At 31.0% G+C, this 10,402-nt stretch overlaps 1 protein-coding gene across 1 annotated transcript in view; it reads left to right on the top strand.

Moving 5' to 3' along the window:
* Positions 1–10,402, top strand: part of LOC106466220 (leucine zipper transcription factor-like protein 1) — an 85,875-nt gene that overhangs the window by 5,244 nt on the left and 70,229 nt on the right. The window contains exon 3 of the mRNA XM_013926469.2: positions 2,614–2,808. Within this exon, the coding sequence (XP_013781923.1) occupies positions 2,614–2,808 (195 nt within the window). The remainder of the gene's footprint in view (positions 1–2,613; positions 2,809–10,402) is intronic.

Below are 10,402 nucleotides of genomic sequence, written 5' to 3'. Positions count from 1 at the left end.
ACTTATTTTTCCTGAAACATAGAACAGTAAATAATGAAGTAAAGCAAACAATTATCTCTTCTAGTTACGATTTTTGTACTCATTTGCTGCTTTATGTAAGTTGCTAAGCCATTAAAAATTTTGCATGTGGAGGACATGAAACAAAATATTTTTTTTAGGTTTTATATATACTTTTGAATAACTAAAAAATCATAAGTTACTACATCAATACCATAGAATTCTATTATAATTTATCAAATGTAGTAACTAAGCTGTATTTTGGTCTAAAAAAAATATGAAATTTCAAGCAAAGATACAACCTATATCATTGAAATCTTGATTTAAAAGAAAGAAATGATGCTAGGTACGTTATAAAGGCTTAGAAAACCACTAGGGGACATTCTGAGCTTCCGATTGGTTATCAGGTACCTGATGATGACAAAACCTTGTCGAAACGTTGTACATTTGCTGTTATATTAAAGTTTTTCTTCATTACCCATTCAAGCCGTCTCCAGCCATTATTACTGGGTCTTCATTTATTTTGCTGTCGACCGTTGATGAAACTTAAGCCTGCTTTTCTTGTACTGATAGTACTTCCACATTGAATAAATTTTAATTTAGTTAGATACTGCACCTAAGATCACAGAATAATAACATGTAAAAAGCAAACAATGTCCTATAACTATCATAATTTTTCTGGCTTTCTAACTGTGCAAAAAGATTTTTTAATACTTCAAATAAGCTCCTCAATGTGTTTTTCCTGGGAATAAAGTTTAAACTGGAAGAGAATTAGAAAATTATATTTAAAGAAAACAATGTAATGTAATACATATTGTTAAATACCAGAGAGAACTATTGGTAATTTGTGGAAGAGAGGATGTGACTGGTGGGCATGGCAAGATTTTCTAGTTTATGGCTCTGTAACCAAATAAGATTGAAGACTATAAAAATTATGGTTCTCCTGAGTAATTTATGTCACATTCCATACTTCTAGGAGGGCTGGTATATAAATTAGAGAAGAGGGAAGACCTATAGAGCAAATGTCACAGTTTTCATACTAGGGGAGATATTGCTCGTGTAATAAATCAAACATAGTGGCACCCCGCCCACTTCTTTCTATTTTTGGAAACACTCCCTTTTATACACTTACTTCTATGTATGACATGAATTGACATTTCTTGGGATGGAGTTTGAGGTTTGCTGCTTTCAAACGCTTGAATACTTCCTCTAGCCGGGACATTTCCTCATCAAAAGTTGTTGCAAATACAATGACATCATCCAGGTATACTAGGGCTATCCTCCATTGTAAAAATCAGAATTTTATTAGGTTAGATGAGAAAAATTAAAAGTAAGAAATTAATTAAAAATATATAATTGATAGCATGAACACATCTAGTGAACACAACATGTTATAATTTGACAAGTGTGCTGTTAGTTTGATGCTTTATTTACATAATGCTTCCCTGCTATGATAATTTGCTTTGGTGCTAATCTAAGTGGCAGTAAAGTAATAATTCTAGATGACCAGAAGATTTGAATTGTATTAGCTGTGTCTGTAAGAACAAATATCATGTAATTGTCTGTAACAGTATGCAATCATTCCAGAAAGAAAAAAGGTAATTTAGATTTATTTCGTATATTTCTGTGGTGGCTACATAGTTGGTCAAATGGACCATGCCTGTATACAGTTTTTGGGTAGAGAAATAACATAAAATAAGTTTTACTGTGAAAACTTTTGATATTCATCTAGGAGATTCTAGAGTTTGTGTAAGTGAATATTGAAAACTGTAAAATGGAAGATGTATTTTTAATCTTAACATGAAAAACACCTTGTACTCGGAGTAATCAGTCGATCACACTATGCCTCCATTAATTTACAGACATATCTATAATAAAGAATACATAATTAAAAAATCTGATGTTTTGTATACAAAAACTTGTTTACTAAAAGCTTGCCAAATTTTGTTATGAAACACTTGCTACATTAAGTTATAATATCTATATTTTTATGGTTACATGGTGGTTACAAGGTTGGTAGTCAAAATGACCAAGCCCATACAGATAGGGTTAAATTATCAAATTTTGGGTTTAAATTCAGGGGTATGTAATGGACGAATTAAGAGGAATGTGGGCAAAACATCTACAGTTTACCTGATGTTCATCACAGCTTTTAGACATAAAAAAAGTTTAAAATAAAAATGTTATATTCAGTGTTATGTGTTGGTACAAATTATTTTTCTCTTTTCTACAGAATGTGATTCAATGAAAATATGTTAAGTGTAATTTTGTTTAGGATGCTCTTACTAATTGTTTTGTGATGATGATGAAAAGATTCACTTGTTTAATTTCCAAAAATAAATTTACTTGTAAAAGCAAATATAAAGCTTTAATTGTTTTTGTGCTTGTTGGAAAATGCTATGTTTAAATAAATACAAAATCAACTAAAATTTTTTTTTCATTTCTGGTGTGTATCATTGCACCTGTATTAAGAAAGTTATTATGTAAACCATAAAGTTGTTTTACAACGAGTGACATGACCTAAAATTTTAATATATATTTACATATTCTGCTAGTTTAAGGTAATATTCTGATACATATTTGTTTGATACTTTTTAAAGTAATACCTTGTCTTAGGTTGCTAGAAGTTACCTATACAAATGATGAAGTTCGGGAACTTCTTGATGACCTTTCTACCATTGTTAAAGGAGAAGTGGAAACAGAATTGATAAATTCTGCTCATATGAATGTACTCTTGTTGAGGCAGCTCTGCTCCCAAGCTGAAAAGTGGCACCTTAGTCTGGAAGCGGATGTTTCTGAACTGGAAAATAGGTGCATTTTTTAATATTGAGATAAATTAAGATGAATAAATAGAGCTTTATCAGGAAATTATTTTCATGTAGAAGACAGTACATGGATAGGAATTTGTGTTCTGTAGATGACTTGAGATTTTTTTCTGAAGCATTTCAAATGTTATTGATGGATTGTTAAAGTAAGATTCAAATGTTGGTTGAATGTATGCCTGAAAAAGCAAATAGGATCACCTGTATTAGTGGTGCAACAATTTATCAAATATCAATGCATTGTGATACCTTATGAAACAATACAATACAGAATTCATATTTTATGTATTGAGATACAATGAAACTATTCAGTTGGAAATGGAATTTTATGATGATAATTACAATGTATTTGGAGTGCCTCTGTATTTCTTTTGTCATCACTATAGATTGAAGGACTGCAGAAAGTCTTCCCACCTTCCCATTGTTCTGTGTACAGTTTAATTTGAAGTAGGTTTAATGTTTCCTGTAACTAAATTAAATTACAAAGTTATGGAATAAAATACAATATGCAAGCTATGCAAAAAACAACAAATCTTTCCAAGAGAACACAAAGCCTCGAGTTTTAAATATTTATAATTTTTCAAAGTATAGCAAGTATTTTATACATTAAAACACATTTTAAAATACATTAAACTTATTCAGCATCTCATGTCCTCTTCAGGTTTTTATTAATTATTGTATTTTACTAGAGCTGAGAAGTTAGTAGAATATGTTAATCACTTACATTGAACTAATTGATTATTCTCACATGAAACCTGGAATAATTGAGAATGGTAATAACTGGAAACATTATTTTTGGTTTGTGGATTATTATTCTGACATAAATATATTTAATAGTAATTTTAATTGATTATTTTATGGGACATTTAAGTTAATCAGTGGTCATGGGTAATTGATTATATTGAATAAGCAAGTTACCACCTAGTTCTATATCATACACATGTATAAGTACTATTATATTAATGTCCTGAAACTCTGCAGGATAGATAGCTAAAAAGACATTTAAAATATCTATTTAATGTTTTGGCAAAAGGATTAAACATTTATGAGTTGGATCTATGTTTCCTGAAATTTAAACAACCAAATTTCAGATCTCAATTCTACCACTTCCATTTGTGAGAAATACAATCTTTCAGAAATTGGTGAATTTTGTGTATACATCCCTGTTAGTATCTTGCTTAATAGTCCATAAGTACAGCAGAGTACTTTTTTATTAATAATTTAACCTGTAAGGAAAGAACTCACTGATATAGATTTCATTTTGTGTTATTATTGAAATTCAAAACTGGTAAATATTGTCTAATTTCTACAGTGTATCATGAAAAGTATTGTATTGTGACCTTTATGTACCACCTCACACCTAGTCTGCATATTTTAGTTGAGCTGGGAAACTAAGGGTGGGATAAAGCATAACTTTGTTATTGGATATTTTTGCTGTACCATCTATGATTTACAATTTATCTAATCTCATACAAGCTTCATTCATGTAATAATTTGAATTATTTCATATTTCAAAAATGCTATTGATAAAAACTTTACGTCAGTTACCAACTTTGATGTTCACATTTTTTCTTGCCATCTATGTGTGAATTGTCCTTTACCATATTTAGCATAGTTTAATTTTAGAGGGTTTATATCTTGCATTTAAGTTGAGACAGTATTTCAGTGAATTTGTTGGAGTACAGTCCTTCATCTCACAGTCCAGGACATAATGGCATTGTTTGCTAAAGGCCTTGGTAAATCCCTGGTGCTAGTTCACTATGGTAACTAAACATTTCATTGTATTGCCTCGTATTTCCTTCCATTTTATTCGTATGTAGGGCTGTGCTAAATAGAACTTGAATCTAGAACAGTGCTGGACTCTTGGTAGTTTGGAATTATTTTCTTGTTTTTTGAGCTCTAAATCAAACTTTGTTTTAAGGATTTTATGATGGATTTAGCACTTATCTGTTTTTTTTTTTAAGAATGAAGTGCTGCGGTTGCACAAATTAGTAATTTCTTTTTTGTTTTTCTTCTTTCTCTCAATACAACCAATCAATGTGCTTGTTTAGACTCAGACCATAGGCACTTAGTTCAGACAATACTATCAAGTGGTTGTTGATATCATGTGATTGTTAGCATGCACTCATTGTTGTGAAAGTATATATATATATATATATATATATATACACACACACACATTTCCTAGTACAAACAGTAAAGTTAGGTTAGGTTAGGCACATCTGGCTCCTGAGTTTTTGAACTGGCTCCTAGATCTGAAAATATTTGAATATTTTTATGCTTAAAATGAAAATCACCTTGCACTTGAAATGTTTAGGGTTTGAGTGCAAATACCTATTATAGGTAAATAACGCATATCTAGTAGAAGGTCTTAGTTAAGATAATGTCATTCTTTGTGCACGAGATACTTATAATCTTTAGCAAAATCTTACCAAATTTTGTGAGGATATCTCAGAGTTACTGTATGTAGTGTTGCATAAATGTCCTTCCCCATTCGAGCTATTGTAAAATACATCAGCCTGTATCGAAAAGGTTAAAGTAATTTTGGGATATTCTGTTGATAGATATGTTGTTTGTGTTCTAAAATGCATATCTGAAAGCTACATAAATTATTTTTTGTACTCTCAAATGTATTTGATTCAATGAGACAAATGAGCTAAAATATGCAGTAATTACTACAAATCCTTGTTTTTATGAATATATATTTTATTTATTGTAAGATATTTTTAACAAAAGAAATCAAAATGTAAAAATTAGAAAATTCTCAGCTTAGCCTATGATATAAAATGTCATATAATTCACAAGACACCTTACAGTTATGTGCTGATTATGTTAGCTGTAAAGGAAGTGGCTAATGGGATCCCACTATAATTTATTACTTGTGATGCAAGGATTACTGCTCTAGTGGGTACAAAGTACAACAATAAAACCATAAATAAGAGAGGAACAAGTATGAAAAGGTTAACAGTTGAAGATAAGTAATTTGGCAATTTCTGATTAATACTGCATTCAATGCAGAGGAAGAAATAACATTATTTATTTTATTTCATATTTTCAACTTTTCATTTGAATCTATAGTTATGTTTTTGCTACAGTTAGCATTAGGGTGGAGAAAATAAGAGATAAAATACAAAGATTTACTGAAAAAATGTGATATTTATTAAGGAGGTTCTAGAGCTTATGTAAATAAAGTATGAAAACTGTAAGACGAAAATAAGTATTTTTATTCCTAGCATGAAAATCATCTTTCATGCGGATTGTCTTGCTAAAGGATTTTGAAATTCACAGACAAATCTTTAACAAAAATTCTTTATTAAAATATCAGATTTTTTGCATACACAAACTTGTAATGTTTAATAAAAGTTTGTCAAATTTCATGAAGATACACCTTGGAAATTCAGAATTACTATATATAGCTTCACAGACAAGGGGTCAGTCAATTTACTGAACCCATGAAAAGATGGTTAAAAAAAAAAGAAGAGTTAAACTATTGTATTTTTAACCTGAAACAAGCTGTACATTATGTTCACTTCCAGAATGTAGTAAAAACCATCTTGAATGATATATTCTTATTGTACTTCATCATGCCAGATCAAAACATCAGCAAACTTTACTATCTCTGCAAGGATGCAACTAGTTACTTTTTCTCAATTTACCTAGATATTATTTTTAACATTTATAATTTATACCTTATTGACATTTAATAGTCACAAGCACAAGGTTTTTGTTTTATTTCACCACAATAGAAACATAAAGAAACCTGGTCTTCTTGCAACATTTGTGCTCTTACTTTATAATATTAACTCTCTCAATATGGGCTCCGTAAAATTGACTGACCACGTGACCACTTTGCACTTGTTTAACCCTTTCACTGTGCAATTAATTTTCTGGCTGATTCCCAAAAAGTGTCATTTATCCACATAGAAACTCCTTCCATCAGTGAATTTCAAAGCCTCCATCATATAATAGCATGTTAGAGGATGTATACTATAATTCCTGTATGTCAGTGATATGTATAACAAACGTAACACATAAGTAACACGGAGAGTTAAAGTGCACGTCATCACGTGGTCGGTCAGCTGAGGCATATAAAACATCCACAATAAATAAACACAGTATTTTGAAAATTGTTTAATCTCAAAGTTTTAAGTTTGAAGGAGATTCAGTTCAATCTACACTTTGATCAGTGTGTGTTTTGGGTTATACTAGTTTCGGAGAATTCCACTCCTCATCAGTAATCCTGAACACAAGTTAACCAGATGTTTGATACTTTTCGCTATGATATAGGACCAGCTTATCTCTCTCTGATTAACTTGCATTTAGGGTTACTTATGAGGAGTAGAATTCTCTGAAGCTAGTAGAACCCAGTAACACACATTGATCAAAGTGTAAATTGAAATGGACCTCCCTCGAACTTAGACTTTGAGTTTAAACAATTTTTGGAATGCTAAGTTTATTTGTTATACCTGCTGTTGTGCAGCTAAATAATGTGAAGAACTGAATATTGGCCAATGAAACTTTTTCTTCACTTTACTTCACTTATCCAGTGTATAGGTTTTTCTTGTATGTATAATATAAACATCCAGGTTTCATGGCATAAAACACAGATGGCAGCACACGTGCAGGTTTGACAATTATTTCAAGTAAGGGGGATATTCCACATGTTGCATTAGAGGGACACGTTTTTTGGTAGCCGTAAGGTAAATTTGTATTTTGCAGTCAGTGGGTATAAATATATACTGAACTACACAGGAAAAGAATGTCATTATAATTTGAGAACTACTAACTTTTAATAAACTGTGTATATCTTTACAAAATTTGGTAGAATTTCAGTAAATATTTTAAGTCTTTCAAATACAAAAAATCAGACTTTTCAGTGTAGTATTTTTAATAAGCTAAAAAAATGTCCGTGAATATATTGAGTCTTTTTTTTACTAGTCTGGGTGCAAAGTGATTTTCATGTTAAGATTACAAATACTTTTCTTCATCTCAAAAATCTCAAATTTCATTTGCGCAATCTCTAAAACCTACTAAATATATTTAAAATGTTTGTTTTCAGAAAATTTTATATTTTCTCTACCCTAACTCTACGAGGTTGATCAGTTTAACCAACTTCGTAACCACCAAAATAAATCTAAATTGCCTTTTTTTTTTCTTTCTAGAATGACTTCAAATTGTAATATGAAATTACATTTGTTTTTCCTAAGTAGCTTTAACCTTGTAACAGTATACATATATCTATACTTAAAGTTTAGTGTTTTATTGCCCTTTGAACCGCGGGGAACGTGGAGCTATCAAATTACATTACCCATAAGCTTCTCTGAGCTGCTTGGATGTGTGTCTTGTGAAACATTTTTATTATATTATTATTTATTTTACCTAATCTAACTTTAACTAACCTAAAGAGGTTCCTATTTTTACATTTTAGTTACATTTATAACAATAAATAAAGTACTTACCTGCATCTTCTTTTTGTTTTTGCTATTGACTGTCGATGACACTTAATCCTACGTTTTTTATACTAATGTTAGTAAGATGCTAAATAATTTTTATTTAATTAAATTATGTAACAAAGAATAATAACATGCAAAAAGCAGACAATTTCCCTTAACTATCACAGTTTGTCTGGCTTTCCAATTATGGTACAAGAACCGTTACAAGTTCATCGAAGCTGTCATTATTTTTCCTAAAGGAACGAAGCTTGTACTAACAGAAAAAATGACAATTCTCTGTTCTGAAAAAAACATTTTATAATATGTCATTTGATAGATGAAAACCTTAGCTTTCAATTGGTTATACATAATATAGTATTAAGAGTAAGAGAGAACTTTTAACAAATCCTAAAAGACAGGATGTGACAGGTAGGTGTGGCAAGAGGAGTCTGATTTTCTATTTGATGGCTCTGTAACCAAACAAGATTGAAGGCTATAAACAATTATGGTTTGTCTGAGCAATGATGATTTTATAGTGTGCTATTTACGTTAAATTTCATACTTAATGGAGGGGTGGTGAATAAAATAGGGAAGAGTGGATGCCTAGTGAAAAATGTTACATTTCTCCTACTAGGGGAAATTCAGGATTTTTGTGAAATATTGCCATATAAAATTAAGAACTTAAAACTTATATTCTGTAAAAATATGGATTATTAGCCATGATTTTATGCTATACTTATTGGTATAAGTAAACAAAAGTAGGTTAATTAAGTTTTTAATATAAGTCACTAAAAACCTCATGACCGCAATAAAATATGCCTATCGCAGTGGGCTTGTGTATTTTACGCGATCTTGTAACCACCATGTAATCATAGATTTTATTCATACTATGACTATGAAAGTTCTAAATGTATCTTCATGAAATTTGCCAGACTTGCAGTAAGCATTAAAAGTTTTTTGTAGACAAAAAATCAGAATTTTTGAGTAAGAATTTTTACTGAAACTTTGTCCGTAATTGTATGGTGTCAGAGTGTTGACTGCTTTGAATGTGAAGTGATTTTCATGTTAAGATTAAAAGTATACCTTTCTTCATCTGAAAGTTTTCAAATTTAATTTATGTAATCCCTAAAATCTCCTAATTAAATATCAAAGGTGTTTTTTTTTCAGATAAACTTTATATTTTATCTGTTATTTAGGGATGGTCTATTTGACTGACCTCAAAACCACTATAAAGAAAATTAGGAAGTAATTTTAACTTACCCTTTTTCTTTCTGGAATCAGTGCAAATTGTAACAGGAAACCACAATTGTTTATCCTAAATAGCTTAAAGCTTGTAACAGTATATGTCTGTTTCTACTTAAATGTTATTGCTCTTTGAATCATGTGTAACTAATAATCCCACCATACAAATTGTACATCACTCAGTGTATATGTAGTTCACATTACCCTATTGAAAATTGCGTAATTACTTGTGAGCATACCTGGTGAAAATGTTATTTTATTATTATTCTTGTTCCAGAAAGAGGTGCTTTACTTAGTTCACATTGTAAGTGAGCATGGTGTGCAAACTGATCCTGACAAGGTGAAAGCAGTGCGTGATTGGCCAACACCAGACAATGTGGGAGAGTTAAGAAGTTTCTTGGGACTCTGTACCTATTACCGGAAGTTTGTGAAGGAGTTTCCAACTATAGCTACTCCACTACATGATTTGACCAAAAAAGACCAGAAGTTTGAATAGACAGTTACTTGCCAGCATGCTTTCAAGACATTGAAATAAAAATTGGCCTCAGCCCCACTTTTAAAGCTTTCAGATCCCTCACTGCCGTATATACTGGATTGTGCTGCTAGTAATGTCGGAATTGGAGGGGTGTTGTCTCAGAAAGTGGGCGAAAACGAACATGTGGTGGCCTACTTCAGTAGGGTTTTGAGTAGACCAGAGAGGAACTACTGTGTAACACGGAGGGAACTCTTTGCTATAGTAAAGAGTCTGACATATTTCCATCCTTATCTCTATAGTGCCAGGTTTACCATCAGGACAGACCATGCTGCGTTACGCTGGTTAAGATCATTAAAGAACCCAAAGGGACAACTGGCACGTTGGATCAGAAAGATATACCAGCCTAACTATGATATTGAATACCGAGAAGGAAA

Source organism: Limulus polyphemus, unplaced genomic scaffold (assembly GCF_000517525.1).
Source record: "Limulus polyphemus unplaced genomic scaffold, Limulus_polyphemus-2.1.2 Scaffold2190, whole genome shotgun sequence".
NCBI classification, from domain to species: Eukaryota; Metazoa; Arthropoda; class Merostomata; order Xiphosura; family Limulidae; genus Limulus; species Limulus polyphemus.
This window is presented reverse-complemented; position numbering and strand designations above follow the sequence as displayed.